Genomic DNA, 26,655 nt, shown 5'->3' on the forward strand with positions numbered 1-26,655 from the left:
GCAGGGATGGGGATTGGCAATGGGGTGGAGGTGGCAGATAGAAGGGGATGGGGATTGGATGTAAAAGCGCTGTAAGGGGATGAGGGTTTGGGGCGAGATGTAATGGGAAGCGGGGTAGGAGTTGGCTGGAGTCCCTACTCAACAAGCTCTGTTTCAAATAAGCATAAAGGATCACTGCCAACTGGTGGTTTTCTTTCTCTGGAACTGTTGCAATTCCATGATTAAATGGGGGGGGGGGGTAACTGTCAGGAGCTCAGCCTACACTCGAGTAGGACCCTGGTAGAGACACATACCCGACTGGCATGTTCTCTCTCTCCTGGTCGTTTGTTCGGGAGCTTCAAAAGCTTTCTTCTGCCCGAACATCACAGCAACCAATGCCAACAGACATCGGCACACTTAGAGATCCACAGAGTCTTCGCAACTTGCGTGACAGACCCAGAGTACACTGCAGTCATGCCTGCGTGACAGACCTCAGCAACTCAGCATGTTGGCTAATCTACTTTATTTACATATAAACACACATGGAACACTACAACATGGCTCCCTCTCTCTCTAGCAGCAAAGAGAAAGAACAAAGGACAATAGTCCCACTTCATGGAACACAGTAACACAGACATCCTGTCTCCGTCACTTCCCTCCTTGAGTCAAAATATACACCATCATGTGATAGACAACAATGCCATGACTGCAATCATGGAGCAGGAATTCTAACAGTAACTCCCTGTACTTGCTGCTCTCTCAGTCATCCTATCTTCTCTCATTAATCAGCTTAACCGGAACAGTGATAGCTCCAAAGAACGAACATGGAAAATCACATATTGTCCTTCTCTGCAATGCACACTCCCTGAATAAAGCTGAATGACCAGGTGCTACTGGTACCTTCTGAAAGCTCTGTGCATGCTTGTTTGTGCCACTGCCTCACGAGAGAGAGGATGCCTATGGCTGCAATGGACCACAAGAACAACCCATTTTTTTCTGGCAGAGGAAAACTGTAACAACTCCACAGTTGAAAACAGATTTTAAAATGTGCAAGTCACACATCTTAGGAGGCAGGGAAAGTAAGTAATGACCAGTAGTGGTGAGCAGGGCAGGATGCAGCTGCTTACCTGACCTCCTGTCACACTTACTACGGCTTACGAGAAGGGACAAAGCTGTGATGCTGGTGGTGCAGACACACTGCCAATCTGGCACTAACCCTGCCAGCTATGACTGGGAAAATGGCTCCATTACAATATTATGAAGTAGCTGCTCTACCAGTGAACAGGGAAACCAATCAGACAGTGTTGTTTTGAGGAAAGGAGAAAGCAAAACTTCGACAAGCAAAACCAACCTTTAGGAGACTCTCCCAGCACAATTTGCAACAAGTGAAGTCGCACAGCTGGCATTTAAAAGGCACACTATGCTCAGATTTGCATTTTCCACACTGGAACCCTTCTGGAAAATTGAAAAAGAGTGTGACTGTTAAAAGACGGATTCCTTTTGGCAGCTGAAGTACTGCCCCCCTACACAGTAGTGGCTTTTTTTTGCACAGATAAAATACGTACAACAGAAGCTGTCAGATTTATTGCTGTTTGATATTATAGTTCCCCGAGGACTGCAGAGATGAAGGAAAACACACTCTGACCTCTAGCCTCTTCTGGGAAGAAGCCAGAATGAACACAGATAGGAACTAGCTAATGGAATTGTCTTCTTCTCAAATTTTGGCAACAGCAGCAGCTAGTGGCAAGGTTGGAAAGCCTTTAGACAACTGAATATATAAAGCTCCTGTTTACTTAATGAGGCCATTAACTCATCCAATTTGTTACTGTCTACTCTTGACTCATACATTCTCCAAGGCTTTAGGTAACCAAACATTTCCCACCCTTCAAATTTGAGGTCCTTTAGCTGATGGCGCAGCACACTGAAACTGGGACCTGGTGCATGTAAAGCATATGCCCTGTCATTGAGCTACTGCATTCATAATGTATTTCTGATGCAGTTGAGGTATCCTTTCTTTTGAAGGAAGAAGGGCTTCTACCTGATCCAATATTTAAGGTAAAGGTAAAGGGACCCCTGAACATTAGGTCCAGTCTTGGCTGACTCTGGAGTTGCGGCGCTCATCTCGCTTTATTGGCCGAAGGAGCCGGTGTACAGCTTCTGGGTCATGTGGCCAACATGACTAAGCCGCTTCTGGCAAACCAGAGCAGCGCACGAAAATGCCGTTTACCTTCCCGCCGGAGCGGTACCTATTTATCTACGTGCAGTTTGACATGCTTTCAAACTGCTAAGAAGCTGGGACTGAGCAACACGAGCTCACCCCGTCGCGGGGATTCGAACCGCCGACCTTCTGATCGGCAAGTCCTAGGCTCTGTGATTTAACCCACAGCGTCACCCGCGTCCCTTGAACCAATATTTACGTACCCCTTAATGGTGAGATGGGCACGCTGTCAGAATCCATGGGTGTGCGGACACTGCTTGGACCTCCCTTGGAGTTCTGTGATTCCAAGTTACTTATAGGGGTGGCATTACTTAGGCTCTTCTCTCGCATCTCGTTCTTGGAGGAACCTGCATTGGAGATCATACAGTTACATCTCAAAAAGCACACACAACTATGTATGAGCAGTTTTTTCTTCCATTTATTTATTGCTTATTTATACCACCCATCCTCCAGGATTAGGACACATGGTACTTGCTCCACAATTTAAATAACTACAGGGCTGATGGCCAACAATCCTTTCCTGGACACTCAAGAGAGGGATGGCCAATCGACTCTAGTTTAACTCAGGTGAAAAATGTATATAGGTCCAGTTTAATTGGGCTTCAGTTTTGGATTTGGGATGGAAACTATCTCGACTGTCCAATGGGATAACCACTGCTGGGAGACACACAGGAGGACACAAATGCTAATACGAAGAGCAGGAACATGTTTCTCCTTGAAGACAAAAGCCAACACGACTAAACCCAGGGCACAGTTCAAAGAACAAACTAAAACCAGTGTTATTAGCAACTACAGTGGTACCATGGTTTGCAAACTTAATCCGTTCCAGAAGTCCGTTCTTAAACCAAAGCGTTCTTAAACCAAGGCGTGCTTTCCCATAGCAGCGGGGGACTCAATTTACAAATGGAACACGCTCAACAGGAAGCGGAACATGTTCTTATTCCAAGGCAAAGTTCACAAACCAAAACACATCCTTTCGGGTTTGCAGCGTTCTTAATCCAAGCTGTTCATAAACTAAGCTGTTCTTAAACCAAGGTACCACTGTATAAGCAAAATGATATAATTTACACTGATACTACCTGAAGAAGTTGGATAGAATGCCCACCATATGCTTCCAAGAAAAGGAAAAGGTTCCACCACAGAACCTGTTTCGTACCATGAGACAGGACTGATCTGGGGCTGTGAATTGCCTTTAGGTAGCTGTTGTAGCTGTTATCATATTGTAGTGTGAAAGAAGAGAGCGATAGGACTGGTCTGGGAAGATGAAAACATCTTTACAGAGGAGTCAAACTTACAAACTGCTCTGCCTCCTTCTGGCAGGTGGGGCAACACCAAAGCATCTGTATTCTCGGGATGAGTAATCAGGAAACTACCGGTATTGGAGGGGGGGGGGAGACAGTAGATAAGAACACTTATCTACTGTGTCATTGAAAGTAAGTTATCCATTATGGCAGTAATGCCCTGCACCATTAGCCAACAAAAATATGTAACACATCAGGTGCAGTGTGAACTGCCAGCTTCAGATACTTTCAGCCTTCGTCAGCCTGCTCTGGCCGTTTTATAATAGTATACTCACAACCCAAAAATCTGGGTGAGATTTGTGGCTACAGCTAATCCTTAATTCATTCTTCCTTAGTTGTCTGAGTAAACACAAAAGAAGTACTGATGAGCAATATTTAATTTTATCTAAAGAAAAAAATTAAAAATCCTTCCAGTAGCACCTTAGAGACCAACTAAGTTTGTTACTGGCATGAGCTTTCGTGTGCACGCTCACTTCTTCAGATACACACCTGAACAAGTTTATCTGAAGAAGTGTGCATGAACCCGAAAGCTCATACCAATAACAAACTTAGTTGGTCTCTAAGGTGCTACTGGAAGGAATTTTTTTGTTTGTTTGTTTAGACTACGGCAGACCAACACGGCTACCTACCTGTAACTTAATTTTATCTGGAGAGCAAACAAAGAGGCCACATTTGCTGCCTTATTTTTGCTTGTTGTGCCAGGGTTGGGGGTGCCGCATTTTTCCTATTAAGCAGCAAATTTCACTGCAAAAAAAACCAGGCTGCTGTATCTTTTCCTTAAACTTGTGATAATCTTCCTCTGATTCATTGAACAGGAGAAAGCTACAGCTTCTTTTTATTTCACTTATCGGTGGATGGAAAGAAGAAAACCTGGAGCAGACTTCTTTGGGGAGGAGGGGAAACTGTACTGAAATAAGCAACTCAAACCTGGGATTGGGCTGGCAGCTTTATCCTGAATTTTACTCTCTTCCACCGTGCAGTTTGAGTCCCTCAAGCCAAGAGAGCCCTCCTCCTGTGCTGGTAACAGAGCCTCCTCACTCTCCTCAGGGCAACTCATTCCAGTCAGCTCTTTACACATCTGTCTGAACTGTTTTTTGTGATGGGGGCGCACAAACATGGAGAACCCTGTGAACATAAACAAATAATGACGTGCACACACAGTTGGAGCCAGCTTGTCATAAGCCAGAGAATTCCAGGGGAATGGGGAAAACACTTCAAAATGATCAAGACCAACAACAACAAAAAACCCCTCTTGGCTGGTCACTAAATCCAGCCTGTTCTGGTTTCTAGCTACTGCGGTGGAATCATTTTACTAGTCAGAAAGACTCTTTGAATGTCATATTCACACAAAGAGCAGCAAAAATGATTGCGTTCTTGTCTGCCCTCTGAAAAACACATGCTGGGGAAATCCTCTTGGGAACCAGTATGGAATATTGCATGATTGTCTTAGACCTACAGAGGTCAACTATGACAAGTCTGGAGCCTTGCAGTTTTCTGGTTAAATATGTCTAGTGCCAAGGATGACTGTACAAGATCCAGAGCTGGCCTGTTGAGTCAACTTGTCTGAGTGTAAAGGTGCTTCTAAAGTAATCTAGTGAGATGAAAAGACAGAGTGCCTCTTTTGCATGGTACTTAATCTTTTACCTCCTTGGAGGCTGATGAGCTTATTAGTGGAACTGTTGTCTATCCAAATCAATACCTGCATTTGTAAGAAATCAATTATTCAGTGTGGCAGCACCCACACTTTGGAACTCCCTGCCTGCTGATATCAAAGTAGGCGCCTTCGCTGTATATGAACTATTGCCCTTAACATATGTATTTTCCAGCATGCTTTTGGTTGGAAAGGTAAATTTCAAAGCCTAGATGTGTTTCAATCCGCAAACCTTTTCAAATGAAATAAATTCGGATCAAAATGCAAATTTCTCCCCCACCCATATCTGATACTGATGTGCCATAAAGAAGTTCAGCCGCGGCTGTTGCACAGCTTGTTAGCAATGGCAACTGAACTCACTGCCCCACCACACTGAGAAACGGGCTTAGTAACATGTGGGTGGAAAGAGCAGAGTTATGCAGGCAGCAAGACACTCTGAGAAACAATCAGGCAGATACTTGCTTTGTAGCAGATGGAAATGTTCTGGCTTCTCTGTGGTGAGGGCTGCAACCACAGACACCATGGCATCGTAGTCATCAGTCTTCTTGTATGCTGACAGGGCTGAAAAGAAACTGCTGAAGCTGCTTTGGTCCAGAGCCACCTTGAGGTCACTCAGGTAGGCTGATCGGATTATTTGGTTACGGCTCTCCTTTAGGGAGCTGGGCATTTTTTTGGAGGGCTCAGCAGTCACACAGGCACTGTTTCCTCCTGTTAAAAAGCACAAGGCAAGGCACATAAGGACAGGATCCTAAATGTAGCCGTCTGAAACAGATGAGGCAAAATTAAGAATGTTCCTTGTTAGGGTTTTTGGGGTTTCCCCCCTTTTTGGAGGAGGTGGGATCCTGCTTTGCTAGCACAGCAATTTATTTGCATACTGCCCAACACACTGATGTAAGCCATAGGAAAAGTTTCCTCCTTAGTGATGGATGTGCAATGCTGAAAAATGATAACAAAAAAGAAATTTAACATGTACAGGGTACGCAAATCATGTGTGAGTCAAAACTAACTCAATGAGTCAAAAGTGACTCACAGACTTATTTAATCTTAACCCTGATATTGGGGTTAGTGAGCCTCTGGTTCTCCAGAAGTTGTGGGAATCAAATTCTCATCCGTCCTGCCAACATGGCCAGTGGTCAGGGATGCTGGGAGCTGCTGAACTACAATATCTGGAGGACCACAAGTTCCCCATCCCAGATTTATTTGATGCCTTTCACAACAAACCCCAAACATCTCATGATTGGGTTAGAAGCCATTAAAATACAACTAAGTAAAAAAAAAAAATCATTACAATTATAAAATTAAAAACATAGGGTTGTTCGATGGGGTGGGGGGGGAGAGTTTGTGTGCAATCTCGTGATCTTAATATCAGCCCAATGAATGTGTGAAGGTTTGACTCAAGGGACCACTTTTCTTTCTTTACTTTCATTGACATACAGGAACTAAAACCAAGTTTTATTGCTCCTGCCATTAACATACTTTATGCATTTCTTCACAGGAAGCATACCTGCACCGTCCGACCCAAAAGTCAGGTGGGAACCTCCTTTATTCAAATGCTGCTCAGTGTTCAGCTGCCCAGTTGAACTATCCGAAAAGGTGGTTTTCTCATCACATTTCTTCTCTAATATCAAAGAGAACGAGATACAAAAATTGCTTGAATGAAGGTGGGAAGTCTTGAGGGTACTTTAAGAACAAAAGAAAGGAAGTCCAACGAAATCAATGCAATGTATCCTTATTCTTAATCCTAAAATGACAGGAAAACCCCTTTCCCAAACAATAGGAAGAATGAACAGAATAACAACTTCTTCCTAAGGGAGGCCAATTCTGACCATTTTTATTTAAAATATACCACATATTTGTTTGCCATATATACAGTATCTCATTAAAACAATACCAAAGTGGTGTACAATAAGAAGTACAACTGGTGCCTATCTGAAGGGTAGTTTTCCAGTGGCACGGCAAGGCTATTGGACTGGGTTGAGGGAGCTGTGTATGTTTGGCCTGGAAAAGAGGAGACTTGATAGCCATCTTCAATTGTTCTTGCTTGCTCCCGAGCGTAGGACCTGAACCCATGGCTTCAATTTCAATGAAACATCAGGAAGAACTTCCTGATGGTAAGAGATGTTCAACAGTGGAATGTATTCCCTTGGAAGGTGGTGGACTCTCCTTCATTGGATGATTTTAGGCGAAGTTGGGTGGTCATCTGTCATGGATGCTTTAGTTGAGATTCCTGCATTGCTAGATGACCTTTGAGGTACTTTTCAGCACCGCAAGGCTGCTGAGGTAGCAGTGCTCCAAAATGGCACTTGGTCATGGTTGCAGTAAGCCTCCTCAATTAGGTCTGAGCAAGACATACTTATTTAGAGAACAAAAAACAGAACTAGTATGCTGAAATGGTCTGGCAGAGCCAATATCATATCAGTATAATATTGAGTATGCAACAGACTTTTTGTGGGAGTATTTCCTATCAGTGCAAAGGAGAGGTCTTGAGGTCTATGAAAGACTGAATTCACCACAGAAAAGCTAGATTAGGGAATGAAACACAACAGCATCTTAGTCACTGACATATCATATATTAGTCACTGATTTATGGTATTTTGGACACATCCAAAATACCGTAAATCATGAAGTTGGAAGAGACCCTGAGGATCATGTAATCCAAGCCCCCTGCAATGCAGGAATGTGCAGCTGTCCCTGACTGGGATCGAACCTGCAACCTTGGTGTTATCAGCACCAGGCTCTAGTCTAACCAAGTGTGCTATCCACCCAGCAGAGGATAGTTCTGGGTGGAGAACGATATTCTAGGAGGGAAATTCAATGGAACTTTGGTCTAATGAGCAAAATGGAGCTTTAGTAAGAGACTGGAAAGTTCAGTTCAGGGTCCAGGTAGGAAACCAGTGGGACCATGGGTTTATATAATATTTTAATTACTTTTGGGGAAACATTTGAAGTCAAATTGACACGGGGTGGTTTTCTTCCTCTTGCAAGCTGGAGCAACTCCCTTAAAAGGCCAGGTTACAACATCTGGGGATTTTTAGTTTTGAAAAAAAGGCGAGCAAAGGAGGATATAATCAAGGTTTTTAAAGTTATGCATGGCGCCGAGAAAGTGAAGAGAGATGATTTCCGTGTTTGCTGCTCTAGAAACCTGTCCTTTGTTCATGAAGAAACTCTCACAGAGTTAAGAAACCCATGATGCAATGCAAGGTCCTACCAGGTTAGAAATAACTGAATACAGCCCCTAAATTGGAATATGTAGGGTGCACCCCAGGGTTATTACTAAGAAGGCTTTTATCCTTGGCTAGGACTTACAGGAAGGAGTTAAACTACTGGCTACGCTGGCTAGGAGTTGGAAATCCAACAAGATCTGGAGGATCACAGGTTACCTGTCCCTGATTGACAGCTTCCACAAAATGGTTAGGACTCAAGGAGGACGGTGCTGCCAGGTTGTTCCTACGTCATATCCACTAACCACGCAGGCATAAGCTTCTTTTAGCAACGGCACGGGCACCGAGGGTCTTTAGCACTTCTTCCAAAGAAGCTGCCATAGCTTGTTGGCAGTTTGATATGTTTCCCTCAATGACAGTGAAAGGAAGATATTTAGCTCTCCCAGAATCAGAGCTTCTCTGCGACAGAAACCTGATACTTTGGAGCATATTTTCTTTTCTTGTGATTTTGGCATTTATGCCAGAAGACAATTATTAGAGGCCTTACAAGTCAATAGGCTGAATTCTATGATACCAACGGTTCAGGACCTGCTTTTGGACAGGAATGATCAAATTACTTTAATAGTGGCTGAATTTTTGAGTGCTGTCCATGTAAAAAGACTGGGCCGTTATAAAGAGATTTAGTGGTTCTTAATTGATCGGTGATGTGGTAGTGTTGTATTGTATTATTTATGCAAATTGATTTCCTCTGGAGTTAAAGATCTGACTGGGACAAACCTTGTTATGCTGAGCTCGTATTTTGCACAATTTGCATACGGTGTCTGTTTGATGTGTGGTTTGCTATGCCTAATAAAGGGTTTTTGAATTTGAATTAGCTTGTTGGCAGGGCACATGCTTTGCTTGCAAAAGGTTCCGGGTTCAATTCCTGAAACCCCAGAGAGCTGCTGGCAGTCAGTGCAGGGAACACTGAGCTAGGGATCTTTAAGGACTTAATGATCAGGTGGGCAGCAACTCGGGATGACAGAACAATGATGCACGCATTCTAAAGCCAAGAATCCCTCCCTGATCCTGACTGAGAACATACAGAGGCAGGAACTCTCAGAGGGCTGCCAACTCCTCAAAGGTAAGGCTGTTCTCACCTGGGTTCTTGGACAGCCGCAGCCTCTCCTCTAGCTTCAGGCTGTGCTCAGGTTTGTAGCCACAGCCCAGCCCCGTCAGGGAACAGCAAGCTTCATCAAACTTCTTTTTGTGCTGCGGCCGAACAAACTGGTAAAATTCTTGCATAGAAAAGAAGGAAGGGTAAGTTCATAGAATCAAACACTGAAAAGGTGCTTTATTCAGGAAGGCATCAATATGTTCCTAGAAATTTGTCACCCCCCACCTGCCTGTTCCAAAGTATTTTCAGGGAACAACAGTAGCACACTGACAAAAGGCGGCTTGCCACCTTGAGATTAATGTTCCATAGCTCATGTTACAGTCTATTCAAGTTCTGACAAGTGATGGAAACTGCCGCTAATACCAAATTTCTTTCAAAACCATCTTCAAAAGGAAAGCCCTGCTGGATTAGAGCCAAGGGTCACTCTGTCTTGTCCTGCATTTCATTTCCAGCTGTGGCCAGACAGATGCTTCTGGGAAGCCCATAAAGGCAAGAGCTCCCTCATTGTTCCTCCACTCCCTGCTTTGGTATCTGGAGGCATGCTGCATCTAAACTTCCATCTAGTTATCACAACTATTAGCTTTTGAAAGACCACCCTCCTCCAACCATGAATTTGTCCAATCGCCTTTTAAAAGCATCTAAGCCAGTGGCCACCACCACATCTTCTAATAACACACAGGGTTAGGCCACTGGCCCGATTATTTTATTTTTATTGATATTATTCCAAGGTGTCTATCCCGCGGTGTCCCAATACCTGCATTTCCCCCCTTCTGATGTCTCCTTCTGTCTGCTTTAGATCACCAAACAATGACTATTTACCCCTCTCCTATATAACCAAGCAGAAAGAACGTGCGTCTGCATCCTAAAAGTCAGGGTTAAGTGAGGAAACTGCTTGTTTTTCCAGTATCACAGACACACAATCGCAAATCCAAACGGATTTCTTCAGCGAGACGATAAAAACAGCCAACATTACCTGTTTTCACAGGAGTAGGAATAACAATAAAAGGATAATTAAAAAGTGCAACCAGCACACGGGTTATGTCTCCTGCATTGCACTTTGCAGAAGACCTTTCATTAACCATAATAATTTGTGCATGAAAACCAGCAGGTGTCCAGAAGAGACGTCCAGGGGCCACAATACCTCGCAATAGGACATGTTTTTTCTGGTCTTCCACAAAAAGTGAGCTCATCTGGCACAACATAGTACTGAAGTCATTTGTGGTTTTGTACTGCTGCAGAGCCCTTGAGAACGTGTTAAAATTCAGCTGGCTCAAAGACTGCTTCACGGTTGCAATGAAAGCTGCAGCCCTGGCAGTTTTAGTCTCTGAGAGGTCTTGGGCTTTGCCAGCCTGCTGAAAAAAGAGAGAGAGAGATTTAAGTAAGCACGATCCACAAGCAAGCTCTTTTTTGCACACACTTCTCCAGACCCAATTTCTTCCTTGTAACAAATGATTAGGGAAGAAGAGTTCTCCCTTCTCCAAAGCAACCAAGGGGAGATGGAATTGTTTTATTTTATTTAACAAAGTGTATATACCACTTAATTGATAGAAAACCTCTAAGCAGTTTTCTTCTTTGTCCTACAAAGGGAAATCTAAAATAGTAATTAAAAATACCTGCAGTTTAAAAACACCAGCAAATTCATTAAAAATATCAACAAAAGGAGGATTAAAAAACACGGTCATGTATAGTTTTTAAATTACAAACAAGAGCGACAATTTAAAAACAATGGTACGTTGCATGTTATAATTAAATGCCTGGGAAGGTTTGTGGAAACAAAAGGTTTTAGGAGATGAGCTTCAGGAAATAAACCAGGGTTGAGAAACTACAAGCCTGGGTACCAAATGTGGCCCAAGGCCCTCCGTGGGTCCCACTGGTCCCACATGCCATGCCCTCCTTGAGTGCCTTCGCCCACCTGCCTGCCTGGAATGACTCGTTTGCCTGGAAGGAGGATGGAGAGGGGTGTGTGTATGGAAACCTCTGACTTCTGCATGGCTGGAGTGGAACCTACCATGCAAAGGTAACAGCTCCATGCACCACTGTGCCTGGTTTAGCACTTGGCCCCACCTAACACTGGCATGAGGCCCCTGAAAGGCTGCCGAATAATGTGGCTTTTGGGATGGAAATAGTTTCCCACTACTAACCGAAACCTTTATGCCAAAGGTTTCCCCAAGTGACTCATCTACATTTTGGCTTTTAGAGATCACCATTTTCAAGAGGCCACCTGTGCTTTTTGAACAATGAAGCATTTGAGGACTGAGCAATAACACCTGCATTTGGCTTCAAGGGGGTCTCTCATCTTTCTCCTATTATCTGATTTCTCGTAAAGCTCGCTGACTCCTTGAAACATACCGGATTGCTGACTATCTTGATTTTCTTCCTGCCTCCTTTCTGCTCATCCATGAGCTTCTTCTCATATCGAAGGGAGAGAGTTGACAAACGTTTTGCCTGTAAATGTTAACAGTGTTAATGCAATCTCCTCCCTCTCTTTCAGAAAAATTCCGCACTGAAGGCTGGGCTTGCCCTCCCAGCTATGCTCAAGAACACAAAAGCAATCTTTGCTCTGACTAGGTATGTCGTGCATGAAAGGATGTTCACATTTCTGGGAAGACACTCACTTAATGGAGAGAGAACAAAGGGAAATCATTGTCCTGGAGATGTGGCGGAAAAGCAAGCCAACGTTTAGAAATGTGGGGTTTCCCTGACTGGAAAGTAATGCTAGCACTTCAAAGCTATGGTCAATCTCTTCTGCATCTCTTAGTAACCTCACATTCTAGGTGGGTTGGGGGTGGGAAATTCAACAGAGACAGAAATAAAAAAATAGGCTGCTAACATTTGAAAAAAATCAGGTCAACTCAGAGCCAATACTATCAAGTAGTGTGATTTAATAATAAGACCAAATATGAATTACAATAAAACGTAACTGAAAAACAACAGCAACAACAAACAAACAAACAAACAAACAAACAAACAAACAGTTAATTAAAATACAGCTTAAAATGCAGCCTCATTTTAGTAGTAGCCCATAAATCAAGACCATTAAAGGGACGAAACATCAGATATTCACTTGAGCCAGCTAACCATGCTGGTCCTACATGGGCCAGCAAAAAAGCCAAGAAAAAATTTATATACCAAATCCCATATAAGGGGTCAGAGTGAGTCCAAGCCGAAGGCCAGGCGGAACAGCTCCATCTTGGAGGCCCTGCGGAAAGATGTTAAATCCAGCAGGGCCCTAGTCTCTTGTGACAGAGCATTCCACCTCGTCAGGGCCAGTGTTGAAAAGGCCCTGGCCCTAGTTGAGACCAATCTAACCTCCTTGAGGCTCGGGACATCCAAAGTGTTGTTATTTATGGACCTTAAGGTCCTCCGCGGGGCATACCAGGAGAGGCGGTCCCATAGATACGAGGGTCCTAAGTAACTAAGGGATAAGTGAATGTGTGGTGAGGAAGATTCAGATTGCAACCATAATACTGGATGTGTTTTGGTTGTTTTTTTACACCCTGCTCACCCCACTCCTTGAGTGGGAAAACACCCTTTTAGGGAAAACACATGGATATGCTTAAGTTCTCCCCAGTGGGTCAAATCGCACAGGCAATTTCTATCTGGAAAACAGCGAATGGGGAAAGGAGTAACCCCTGCCCTTTCTCCAGCACTATGCTGTGAATTATCTCCCCGCCTGCTTTTTTACCTTTACAAATTAAAGGGACAGGACAGCCGATAAATGGACCTCAAGTGCCTTGTCTAGAAGAGCTGGCTTTGACCTGAGAATCTAAGAATCTGAGAAAACTGAATAGACACACCTCATTCCAGCAATATAGTGCTGTTATATGACTCTGTCTACGACAGTAAAACAAAACAGATACTGTTTGTCAAGAGATAATAAGCAAGAAATATTCAGGCTCTGAAGAAAACTGAGAAGCCCTTGCTCATGGGAATCTTAGGCACACACCTGTACACCCAGGTGTACTCGTAGTGTTCACTGTAGCATGTAAAAACTTCAAAGGTGTGAAGTGGTGCTTGAGTGACACCTCTGTAGCCCGAGATATCTGCCTAACAGAAGCATACTAGTCTATTACCTGTTTGGGGAGAGGGTGGGGAGAAATCAGGGACTAGAAACTCAAACTGTGCTCTCATACCTGTTCCTCTCCTGGCAAGCTGTCTTCCTCACCTGCCTCTCCGCAGTTCTTTTCATTGCACTCCAGTGCAGCCAAGAGGCTACCAGGTTGTCTTTGTGAGGTGGACGGCCTTTGGTCATACTCTACACACAGGGTGGCCACTCCATTATCTGAGACAAGATACACAGCCTGTAAGTACCTAGATTCTGAATGTCCCAACTCATTTTTCTCTGCTCAGGGTTAGATCAGTTTGAGACAGGAGGAGGAGGAGTAGTAAAAAGAAGAATATATCCAGTTTAGATGTTCAGAATAAAATGAGAAGAATCCTAAAATTTACACCAACTTCTGCCCTTGGAAGGTAAGCATCCTCCACTTTAAAAGCATGGCCAGCAAGAAGTCTATTTTCAAATTCAGCTGGGGCCAAAATGTTCTGAGCATGTGGGCCACAAGCAAACAATAAAAAGATCTTACAAAGAATTCCAGTACAGCTGCAGTCTAGGAAATATCCCCACTTAAAAAGCTTGTTGAAAGAGGAAGGTTGTCAGTAGACACTGAAAACAACAACAGAGAGGGTGCCTAATATTCATCCAACAACCTTTTAGAATGTGGATTTTTTTGGAGGGGGAGTTATTGGGTTACTGCTTTTGGTTTGATTTTATAAGTTGTTGTCTTGTTGTGAACCGCCCTGAGACCTTCGGGTATAGTGCAGTGTATAAGTTGAAGTAGTAGTAGTAGTAGTAGTAGTAATAGTAATAGTAATAGTAATAGTAATAATAATAATAATAATAATAATAATAATAATATTATTATTATTATTATTATTATTATTATTATTATTATTATTATTATTCAAGGGGAGGGAATTCCAAAGTGCAGATGCCGTAACACTAACGAGCAGATTCCCAAATTGTGATAAGATGGTAAGTGCAGGAAGTCCTCACTTTCAGAGTGCAGTGATCAACAGGGCAGAATGGGGGTATTTAAAAGTGTTTATCATCTTCATCATCATCATCATCATTATTTTTAATGTGCATTTATTTGTGCACCACCCTGGGATCCTTCAGGATGAAGGGCAGTCTGAAAGTTAAACAAACAAGCAATAAGGCAGAAGTTTGAAGGACTTAGCAGCAAGATTCAGTCCACTAAAGTGTCAGAAAGATGCCCTCTCCATCCATGGACAAGGAAATAAAACAAAAATCTGGGACTAGAAGCAAAGCATGTATGTATTAAGTTTTAGGGAAAGTTTTGTTATTATGGTAAAGATTATGTTCCTGGAGAAGTTTTCAAAAGAGACAGCTGAATAATATATGACTGCACAGAGGACTTTTGAGCATTGTTAAATATGGTAAATCTAGAGGCTCTCCCCATTCAAATCATTCTGGTGCATTTAGTATATTTGACTAAATGCTGACGCTGGTCTTAAATACATGGAAACCACCTTTTGTGAGAACACAAGTGATTAACATTTTTTATGGGTTCATACTGACTTCCTTTAAAGAAACCACAGCTGCGGGGGAAGTAATAATTAAGCTGGAAATGATCTCAAATGCTAATAAAGTGCAGAAGTATGTAAATCCATTTGTGTTACTTGGCTATTAATACTTTGTGATATTAATTTATTATGTTTTATTTTGGTATGGTCTGTTCCTATATGTTTGGCTCTAGATATCTCATTTACTTCTGATTTGTTTTAAGTTACATTGTTTTAATTTGGCATAGGACTACCTGAAGGAAAATCTGTGCCCATATTATACCTGACTGGGTCCTGATATTGGCCTCAAAAGCCCTTCTTTCTAGCCTATCACTAAATAGCATCAGTTTAGCACGTACAAGGGATAGGGTCTTTTCAGTGGTGGCCCTACTTTTGTGGAATTCCCTCCGCTAGTTGTTGTTTATGGGCCCTTCATTGGTGACATTAAAGAAAGTTCCTTAATTAACTTTCTAATTCCACTTTGCTTTTCAATGATGCCTTTATCTGGCTTCATGTTTTAGTTGTTGCTACTTTAATTTTTGATGCACTGATTTTGTTTTCTGTGTTTTATTGTCTGTCATACTATTATTAATTGCTGTGGCTGCTGTAAGCTGCCTTGTGAGGGTTTCAGTCTAAAAGGTGAGATATAAATATTGTCTGTAGAGGCAGCCCAACAAAAGAGTGTTGCTGTAATCTACCCAATATGCAACCAAGGCATGTGTAATTCAGGCCACGTCTGTTTTCTCTAAACACTGCTGCTGAACAAAATGAAGATGGGAAGAGGTACTCCTAGCCACTGATGTCACCTGCAGTTCCATAAATAATACAAAGTCCTGGAAAATACCCATACATGCTACAAGCTTCTATCTACATGAGAAGTCTTATCTAACAGCAGCAATTCTCAAGCCTTGGCTTGTTTGCCCTCCCCCATGCCAGAACCGCCTTCAGACAAATATTCGGTGTTTCAACTTTCCCTAGCTCGTTTGGCTGACATTTTATGACCTCAGCACACCTTGCCTTTTTAAGATTCTGAGGTGAGATTATTCCAGTGCCTATTTTGCACAGCGGGAAAAGACAACCGCTTACCTATCCTCTTCCTTTTCAAACTAGGAACATGGTTGTCCGTGTTGCTGGCTTTGGTCACTGAAAGGAGCTTCTCACATGAAGCTGAAGTTGTAGGGCTGCCTTCTTCTCCAGTGGTGGTGCAGGAGGGGTCTCGAAGTGGGGGAGGAGGCACCTGCACAGAAATTGGAAGCATTACACAAGAAAAAAATGTAGAACGCTCAACTTCCAACATCTTAAGAACCTGCCTAAATATTATGACTTGAACTCTACAGCCTCTACGTCACTTTAAAACTGGAGTCACCAACCTTTTTAGGCCTTTGCATTTTTGAGCAAGTGCTGTAGGCACCACCCACTTTGTTCCCTTCTCCCCTCCCTCCTTCGTCCGCAGGAGACAGAAAGTGCACACAAAAAACCTTTGCTTTTCCAAGGGATCTGGGTAAAAATCATACCCAGTGGAATTAATCTGAGCCATAGACCTGAAAGAGGAAGTGAGAAAGACCATCACTCTTCCAACTTCCTCCTCCAGCTCTATGTACTTTTCAAGGGAGAAAAAGGCAACAGCCCTCACACCTCATGACCAGGGGAACAATGAGTGGGTGAGTGGCACTCAGCGGCTTTGTGGGCACCAGGGGAAGATCTCTAGAGCACCATCCCACCCATGGGCACTGTGCTCACAAGCCCTGCTTAAAGCCTTTGTTTAAATTAAACTACGGTTTAATATGAATGAGCAACACTTCTTACTACATCACTTCGCCAAGGAGTAAACAAACGAGAGGTTGGCTTGCCATTATGTGTCTGCCTCTTTACAAACCATGGAGGTAAGCTAAGGATGTTGAGTAACCATCATGGGTCTGTGAGCAAACGAAGAAACCATGAGCACAGGTTTGCATGTAACAAGCCAGCCTCTGATTTGTTTCTTCCCAATATGCTGAAGAAAGGAGTCTGGTAGAAACACTGTGGGACTTTAGAGCAGTGTACAATAATAGCAAATTGCTTGTTTGCGTTAAACCAGAGATTAATTTAAACATGGTAAAAATAGTGAAGGTTAAGACACAACGGCATGATATGGAGAAGTGTGTTGAGAAATAACATGGTTAATATATTATATTTAGGTGGAAACTGGGCTATACATCTGTGGGACTATGATAACGCCTAGAAGGGATACCAGTAATGAGGTGGCACGGGTTGATTGTACGACTCTGTCAAGACACATGGTATAAATGAGCCTCTGGCATGACACAAGTCATATGTGGCCCATCCAAGATGAGATGAGGCCCATCTAATTATACTGGTAAGAAAGTCTAAGGTTAGTCTAGGAGACACACACCCTTAGCAAAGAACCACTTCTCATCTGACTATAGCGTGAAATTATGTAAAACAGGACAGTTAATATAATTAACAACCTGACAGTTCTGATCCTGAAAAGGTTACTCCAAGAGCTACCCATTACATCATTCTCTTGTCAACCGTAATCAAATGAATGCTGAAAGCCAAGGGCAGGGCAAGATGGTGACAGCCATCTCAGAATCTGGTTGGAGGAGAATAAGAAGCTGCCTTCTATCAGCTCAGACCACAGGTCCATCTACAGTCGCTTAGTACCCCTCACTTTAGCTGTAATTAAAAACTGCTGTCTGAACAGATTTACAGAACAATGTGCTTCATGCCTGAGACAAGTTTTATAGCTAATGAATCCCAGTTGCACCCCAGAGAATTAGGATGAAACTAGTCATAATGATGGCAAATGTGTTTGTTTAGCCAGGTGCCTGCTGGGCTGTTCATCTCTAAAGTGGGTGGATGGGTGTGTGTTGTTTCCATCAAAAGGAGAAGCATAGGAGGGGAGTTGGAACTCCCCTTGCTTCCCCCCACCCCCAACAATGGACGTGAGCCAGATTGGGATAAAGTACAAGCAGTGAAGAAGGGGATTGTTTTAGATGCATCATAATCTGGGTTCAGGCCTGGCCATGGGTCTGAGATATCCTTGGTTGCACTGATGGATGACTTTTGCAGAGAGCGAGACAGGGAGAGTGCAACCTTGCTCCTGCTTCTCGAGTGCTATGCAGCCTTTGATTCCATTGACCATGGCATCCTCCTGGAATGGTTCTGTAGAATGGGAAGCGAGGTCACTGTGTTACAGCGGTTCTGGTCCTAGCTACGGGCCTGAGTCCAAAAAGTAGAACTGGGAGAGTGCTTTTGGGCCTCCTGGCAGTTATGCTATGAGCTGCTGCAGGGCACTCCTCACTCCCCAATGCTGTTTCATATGAAGCCACTGGGAACGGCCATTAGAACTTTGGGGAGAAGGTGCCACCAGCACGTTAATGACATCCAGTTCTCCTCATGCTATTTGGATCAGGAAAGGCCGTGAGGGCTCTGAACCAGTGCCAAGACAAAGCAGTAGGATGGAAAAGAGAGAAAAAGGTGAGCTTGAATCCTAGCAAGAAGGCAGAACTGTGGTGCAAGTTGTAGTTCAAAGCATTCAGAGGGCACGAGATTGATGAAGGCTGTTTTATCTGATGTAAAATATAGACACATCCCCAATTTATATGAGAAAAGGAGAGGTGCCTGAATAGAAAAGGTGTGCATGCCATTGTGTCTAGCTCATAGGAAGTGCTGCTGGTGCTGAACATCCTTGTGCTGTAATGGTTCTAGGCTAGGACTGGCAAAACCCAATTTCAAATCACTGCTCAGTCATGGAATTCACTGACACACTCTCTCAGCCTAACCTATCTCACTGGGCCGTTGTGAAGAAATTGTTTCTCAGGGTGGGGTGAAGAAGATAACCACAAATGTCAACTTGGGGTTTTTCAGGAAAAGGTGAGGATATAAATGAAATAAATAAAACATTCTGTATTGGTGAAATGAGAAGCCAGATGGCTTGAATTAATATGCCATGATAGGCATGAACACCATAGAACAGTTAAAACCTATGGGGGGGTATGTCTTTTGGAGTGCACTAAAATCAAAGTGTATGATCCATTTGATAGCAGAGCTGCTATGCCAGAATAACTAAATGAAAGAAACAACAACTAGTGACTAAAGAGAATAACTAATAAAGAGAAAACTATATGATGTATCCTATAGCTGTACTTGCTAATAGGTCTCCCCCCCACCGCACCCGATCAAAACAGCTGAGCAGCAAAAAGACGCTGTTGGAAACTCCCTCTGTGCTGTATTTTCATCTGTAAAATAGAAATAATTGTGATCTCTCTCATATGGTTAGAAAACGGTGAGAGATTAGGATCTTAAGCCACTTTACATATGTAAAATTCAAGAAGCAAGAGATTTCTGCAGATGCATGCAATATTTATTCAGTCCAAGGTTCACACTATATTTGGAACTATACAATTTTCACACTATATTTGGAACTGTACCATTTTGTACATCTGGAGAAAAAAAGCTGCAGCATAAAGCTTCCTTTGTAAAAAGTTTGGCCAGCATTGGGAAGCCTTTTGTTACTTTGTACATTAGGGTGTTACACCTCTTCCGACTGTTCTAAATGAACAGCATGCTGCTAAGCCAAAGTGTATCAGATCCCAGATGAACTATGGCCAAGTCAACGAAATGTATAAAGAGGATTTAAAGGAGAAAGGATTTGATGATAAAAAATCAAAATCTGAAATAGAAATATTAAACAATGAATGTAAAATAATGTCTAAAATGTATAAAATACTGTTGGAATGGCACCTGAAAGACGAGGAAGTGAAATTGGTGATGATACACTGGACAAAAGATTTTGGATGTAACATACAGCTTAAAGAATGGGAGAGGTTGTTGAAAGAAAGAATAACATTTACAGCTTGTAATGTTTTGAAAGAGAATATGATGAAAACGATGTATAGATGGTATATTACACCTGTGAAATTAACTAAAATGTATAAAACAAATAATAAATGTTGGAAATGTAAAGAGAAGGAACATTTTATCATATGTGGTGGTAATGTTAAGAAAGTAAAAAACTTCTGGGAAATGATATATAATGAGATGAAAAAATGTTGAAATATACATTCTTTAAAAAAACAGAAGCATTTTTACTTGGTATTATAAGTGATGATATTAATAGACAAGATGTTAAATTGTTCTTATATGCAACAACAGCGGCAAGAGTATTGTTAGCCCAGAAATGGAAGCAAGAAGAAATTCTGACGAAAGAAGAATGGCAGACAAAATTAATGGACTATGCAGAATTAGACAAAATGACAGGAAGGATTCGAAACCTGCGGGACCAGAGATTTACAGAAGATTGGAAGAAATATACGAACTATTTGAAGAGCAATTGTAACCAACAAATTACGCTAGTAGGACTACAATAAGTTTTGTAAGGAGAAATATATGAAATATTGCAAAGTAGAGAAAGAATAGAGATAGTAGTTAGGAGAATTAAAGGTAATAGTGAAAGTAAGAAATGTATATTAAGTGAACAGATTGGAAAATTTTCAGATGTGATTGATGGAAGTCAAAAAACTGTATAAGATGTAAAAGTATGTTCAATTATTGTTGAAAATGATATGTTAAAAAAACACACACTCTCTCTCTCTCTCTCTATATATATATATAAAACCCAAAGTGTATCAGATCCCAAAGCAGCCTGTGAACAACTGGCTGGGTAGCCTTATGCCTCTGGAATGCTAGTCATAAGGTAACTCTCAGACATTTTGCAGACTAATAGCATTTGCCTACAGTTGCTTGGAACTTACAGTTTCCTGGGCAAAACGGAAGAACTGTGACACATCTCTGACGGCATGCCCAAATTTTTCATAAATCTTGATGTAAGGACGGACCCAGGAAGGCAATTGGGCTATTGCATCTGTATTCATGAACCTGTTGGAAAGTGGGAAAGAACACTAGTAAGCTCTGACAAAAACAGTTTCGGGACATGCCTAGAAATGTTTGTAACACTTTCCCACCAAAACAACCCAGAAAAAAGATAGAATTGGATGCCTAACTGCTCTGCAACATCTGATACCATTGGTAAAAGAAAACACCTTTGGATATAGCACCCCATAATAATTTTATCCCCATCACAAAAATAACAGAAGAGGATAAACAGTATCCTTACATTTACACTTGTCTCATTCTTCCATACAGCAAAAGGTTAAATGGTAAGTTGCAAAACACTGTGGGATTGCAAGTGCTGGATAAGGGAGTCAACTGAAGTGCTGGCCAGAAATCACACATGAATTAGCTAAGAGCTCCAAAACCCCTTTTGCGGGGTTGCCACCTGTGGGAGATAAAGCAGTCATCACCAGGCTCCCCTCCACAATGTCTGGATCAGGCCAACCTCCTTTGCAATTCCTACGAAGCGTCTAATTGATTGACTGAACTATACAGCTTATGAGATCTGCTTTTTAATTCGCCACTGCTGTTACGAATAGATTGGTTTCATAAACCATTCCTTTCCTAGGAAGAGAGCACCAGTTGCAGATAATAGCTCATCTGGAATTGTTCAGTTTCCAGTTACAGGTTCCATTTAGAAAAATAGTGCATTCCCAGAGGATTACTTAGAACCACCCTGCAGACATGGGAGTGGCCTGAAACAGATTCAACTCTCCCACAGCAGAGAATACTACAACCTGACTTTTAAGGGTTTAGTGTTGAAAGCCTTCCCTAGGCCCTCAAGCAGAAACTCCAGGCTAGTGGGCATCCCCTCTAAACTTGGGAGGTGTCCCTTAGACACCATATAGGAATAGATATTAATATGCAGCATGAGTAAGTAAGTCTTGAATAAACCATTCTCCATCTATTTGCATGCCATGCCGATAACCTAATACCCCATTTTAGATGGTGTACTACAGAGATAAATTTATTTGTCTGTTTATGATAGGAGTGCAATTATAAGGACCACATACTCCAGTTTAGTGACTTTCTTCACATTAGATGTCACTGCAGTGGGACAAAACCCACATTTTGCACATATGGTGGCAAGTGGTGAGATAGAATCCCCCAGTTCTCAGTCAGAGAATTCCTGTTTTCGAAGAAAGCCGCGAAAAGATGATGCAATTTCTCCCGAAAGAATACGTTTAACTTGGATTATTATTCTAAGACTACTGATGTGGATTTAGAAACCCAATCTAGCAACACATGAGAAATATTTTGGTTAGATCATATTTCTTTCTTTATTTTGGTTTTGAACCAAGGGATACATGGGTAAACAGTTTTCCTTTCCACTGGCCAGAATAACAACTCAGAGCTTTCTCTGAATAGCTGCTCCCATTAATTTGCCTAGTTCTAGTCACAGGCGCAGCTGCATCCTGCAGGCTTGTGGTTGCACATTATTATTTTAAAGTATTACTTAAGAAAGTAAGAGGCCACTGAATCAGGCCTATGGCTCATCCAGTCCAGCATCCTGTTCTCTGAGTGGCCAACCAGATGCCCTGAGGCAAGTCCAAAAGCAGGACCAGAGCATAAGACCATTTTCCCCTCCTGCAGTTTTCAGCAACTGGTATTCAGGAGCACACTGCTCTGACTCTGGAGGCAGAGAATCGACATTGTGGCTGGTAGCCCCAGGTAGCCTTTACCTCCACAGGTTTGTCTTTCAAAGCCATCCAAGTTGGTAGCCATCACTGCCACCAGTGATGGAACAAATTCCATAGTTGAACTATGCACTGCATGAAGAAGTACTTTCATTTGTCCCTCCTGAATCGTCCAACATTCAGCTTTGCTGAATGTTCACAAGTTCTAGTAACATGAAAGGAGGAACACATTTTTCTATCCACTTTTTGCATGCAGTGCATAATTTTATACACTTCTACAGTATCATGTCACCTCTGACTTGCTTCTCTCGAAAATAAAGAAAAGGCTTCTGCCATGTTTGTTAGTCTTTGAGGTGCCTCAAGACTATTTTTTGCTGTAACAATTTTTTTAAGTATATATTTTTATTCTGCTGTTTTGTTTTATTAAAGTAATTTAAACATCTATTTTTTAAAAACTATATGAACACAAAAATCCACACAAAACCTAGAATAGAGAAAACAAAAACATTAACCAAAGAACTGAACACACCCAACCCTTCCCCAAGAACAGACACCTTAGAAACAAATAAATCTGAACAGCTATCCTGCATTCTTCCATCCAAGCTCAGATTGAAAATGGGAACCAAGCATGCTCAGAAGAAGTCACAAGGGTGGTCGCAATGGTGGAACATTACATTGGAATTACACGGTAACAAAGCAAGCAAGGAAATCAGAGAGGTGCACCAATTGAGCCAATTTGCTGCCCATCCACTTGGTCTGGAGAGTCCTTTTGGAGCTCATCACAATCTTTTTGTTCTAACTACCCCGAGCAATTTAGTATCATCAGAAAACAGGGCCACCTAACCACTCTCCCCTAGCTCTAGCTTGTTTATGAACTAATTTAAAAACACAGATCCCAATATGAAACTTTGGGCGATTCCACCTTCTACATTCCTCCATTTGGAAAACTGTCCATTTTCTCCTACTTTCTGAAGGCTTATTCCACAGTAGCAAAGCAAGGAGATGGCACAGATGGTACAGAATTCAAGTAGACGGAGATGAGGACACGAGAACTCTACCCAAGCAAGAAGGAAGGTCACCTGTGGTCACAGAGGAAGATGGCGCCGTAATCCTGTCGATGCCGAATGACTCTACCAATGGCCTGGTTCACTGCACGAGAAGCCTGTTGTTTGTACCAGCTGTTCCCGGATAAATACTAAATGTCAAAGAAAATGCATCAAACACCAGACCAAAATTAATACTACCCTTTAAGGAGATGCCCTGAAAACACATCTGCAAAGAATGCCCTTCTGCCTGTCCTTGGTTCTCCCCTTCCCCACTGTTTCTGTAGCTTAGGACCACCTCTTTTCTGAAAGAGGAACTGGTCACCCCAGAAGAAGAAGAAGAAGAGTTTGGATTTGATATCCCGCCTTTCACTCCCCTTCAGGAGTCTCAAAGCGGCTAACATTCTCCCTTCCCTTCCTCCCCCACAACAAACACTCTGTGAGGTGAGTGGGGCTGAGAGACTTCAGAGAAGTGTGACTGGCCCAAGGTCACCCAGCAGCTGCATGTGGAGGAGCGGAGATGCGAACCCGGTTCCCCAGATTACGAGACTACCGCTCTTAACCACTACACCACACTGGCCCAGCCAGCTGGCCCCTCCCTGCCATGAAGATTTATCTGGATTAATAACACTGTGCATTGCGCTTCAGACATTTGCAACATTCCTTTTAGATATGCATTAATACAAGGTTAACTCTGCCACTTGCAAACTGTCTACAAATTCTTAAGAAACAGCAGCCAATGGAGAATTCTCTCATAAATAACCAAGCCAGTTTTAGAAGCCTTCAACAAATATTCCTGTGGCCCAAGGAAATGGGACTGATATCCATAGAGAAAAGTTGCAATGAGAGAACAGAGACAAACAGGGTCAGACCAAGAATTTTTGCTGCCTGAGGCAAAGGACTTGATACCCCACTCACTTTCCACGCCAACTGGACTGTTAGTTTGTCTTTATTTTAGCACTGGTGATGGATCAGATCCAAGAGCAGCAAGCTAGGTTAAGGGGTGCAGCAGGGCATGCCATGTAGCACACACAGTTCAGCTCCCCCACACCTCATCACAGCTACCTGCCCCCTAGAACCTTCAGCCTGAGGCGGCTGCCTCACTCTGCCTAATGGCAGGGCTCGCTTTGATGACAAATATCCATAATATCAATGGGAGGGCTCCCTTCTTACCTGTCCACCAGCGGCACCTTTTGACCTCATCTCATCCAAGAACTGCATCTTTAAAATGACCTTTGGGTCCATGCGAGGGGGGAAAGGAAGGCCTGTAATGATGACACCTCGACCATTCCTGTCCGTGAAGTCCAAACCTTCGCTAGCCTGAAAACAGATGATGTCTGTCACTAAAAGAGGCAGAGACAAATTCCTGCTCCACTTCCAGCTTCTCCAGTCTTCCCTGAGGGTCCCGAACGCACTTCAGCTGTTGTTCTGGGTTGGTTCCTGAGTTTTTGGGGGCTCCAGGTCATCTCTGGAAGGGGGGCCACTTGGCAGGGGCATGAGCTCAAGCACAGCGCTGCAAGGCTGCTGTGCCTACTTGCCGGAATTTAAGGTTGCAAACAGGGGGTGCTTAAGATCTGAGCTGTGTCTCTCCGCTTGATGGTGCCAAGGCCTATGATATAATTCTCTGGATGCCTCAGTCTAAAGGCCACTTCATGACTATACTAGTGCAATGTAAGGTAAAGGTAAAGGGACCCCTGACCATTAGGTCCAGTCGTGGCCGACTCTGGGGTTGCAGCGGTCATCTCGCTTTATTGGCCGAGGGAGCCGGCGTACAGCTTCCAGGTCTTGTGGCCAGCAGGACTAAGCCGCTTCTGGCAAACCAGAGCAGCGCACGGAAATGCCATTTACCTTCCCACCAGAGCGGTACCTATTTATCTACTTGCACTTTGACGTGCTTTTGAACTGCTAGGTTGGCAGGAGCAGGGACCGAGCAACGGGAGCTCACCCCGTCACGGGGATTCGATCCGCCGACCTTCCGATCGGCAAGTCCTAGGCTCTGTGGTTTAGACTACAGCGCCACCCACGTCCCTCTAGTGCAATTTAGGAGCGATGAAAGTAAGTTGCTGGTTAGGAAGCACTGAGTTAGAATCTCATTTATGGTTTGAACACACTAGTTGGCTCTTAGTAGCCCATTCAATCTGCACATCAAGAAGTTCAAAAATTCTGCAAGCAGCACTCCATGAAGGCATCACATGATCAAGTCAGTGGCCTCCTGGGATGTGGTGTTGTAAACAAAAATTGCCCTTTTCCCTTATGGGGAATGGTGTGCAAGGCCTTATAAAGACTTTTGAAATTCCCATCCTGTAGATCAAGACCACCCCCAGAAACATCATACATACATCACAGAAGGGGTGTAACCTAAGACCACCCCTCAGATACATCACACCTACATCACAGAAAAGGCGGTCCAAAATAGAAATTTTAATATTGTTTTTCTCCTGTTTTTGTTTATCTCCTGTCTGGCAGGTTACTTGATTGGATTTCCTGGGTAGCCTGGCCAGTCTTTTGTAATGATAAATACTTAGTTCCTGGGCCAGGTCACAGGCTCACACCTTATTCAAACACAGACATACCCTTAAGACAGGATTTGTGAAGGAAACGACAATGGGGAGGCTTTTCCACTTTGACCATGTAGAGAAAACATTTGCTCAGTTTAGGAATCAAAATGGTTCCAGGTTGGCCTTCCTGTGCTGATCTATGTATGTGCTTGGTTGGTACACTTATGAACATTACCATATATCTAAGTCCTCAAAATTCCTATCACAGTGGAGAGAGCCCTCCAAGGCTGGACCAGGACACACACTAAGTTCCAGGTAAAGTAAGGAGGGTAGCAATAAAAAACTGGCATTTTGAAGCTATAGCACCCTATTTATGGAACACCCTTTCCAGAGAAGTTTCCCTCACAACATCTTTTTTTTTTATTTTCACCACCAGCATTTTATTTATCTAGACCTTTTAAACTTGCCACTGCAATATGTTGTAGCTTAAGTACATGTTTATGTTTTATCTTGCAGCTTAGATCCACTGCCGG

At 42.9% G+C, this 26,655-nt stretch overlaps 1 protein-coding gene across 12 annotated transcripts in view; it reads right to left on the reverse strand.

The window, feature by feature from the left end:
- RTEL1 (regulator of telomere elongation helicase 1) overlaps nt 1-26,655 on the reverse strand; it is a 70,075-nt gene that overhangs the window by 2,747 nt on the left and 40,673 nt on the right. For 3 of the 12 annotated variants that reach the window (XM_083618361.1, XM_083618359.1, XM_083618357.1), the window contains exons 23-35: nt 24,798-24,944; nt 23,661-23,776; nt 20,806-20,929; nt 16,136-16,286; nt 13,600-13,748; nt 11,816-11,911; nt 10,608-10,818; nt 9,450-9,587; nt 6,654-6,767; nt 5,612-5,857; nt 4,426-4,623; nt 2,401-2,544; nt 1,331-1,434 (exon numbers count right to left, since the gene is read on the reverse strand). In XM_083618361.1, coding sequence (XP_083474487.1) covers nt 1,331-1,434; nt 2,401-2,544; nt 4,426-4,623; nt 5,612-5,857; nt 6,654-6,767; nt 9,450-9,587; nt 10,608-10,818; nt 11,816-11,911; nt 13,600-13,748; nt 16,136-16,286; nt 20,806-20,929; nt 23,661-23,776; nt 24,798-24,944 — 1,938 coding nt within the window. Of the gene's footprint in view, nt 1-1,330; nt 1,435-2,400; nt 3,838-4,064; nt 4,243-4,425; nt 4,624-5,611; nt 5,858-6,653; nt 6,768-9,449; nt 9,588-10,607; nt 10,819-11,815; nt 11,912-13,599; nt 13,749-16,135; nt 16,287-20,805; nt 20,930-23,660; nt 23,777-24,797; nt 24,945-26,655 lie in introns of those variants that run through there. The other 9 variants (XM_083618362.1, XM_083618363.1, XM_083618360.1 and 6 more) reach the window with 6 other exon arrangements.

Source organism: Podarcis filfolensis, assembly GCF_964270895.1.
Source record: "Podarcis filfolensis genome assembly, chromosome: 6".
NCBI classification, from domain to species: Eukaryota; Metazoa; Chordata; class Lepidosauria; order Squamata; family Lacertidae; genus Podarcis; species Podarcis filfolensis.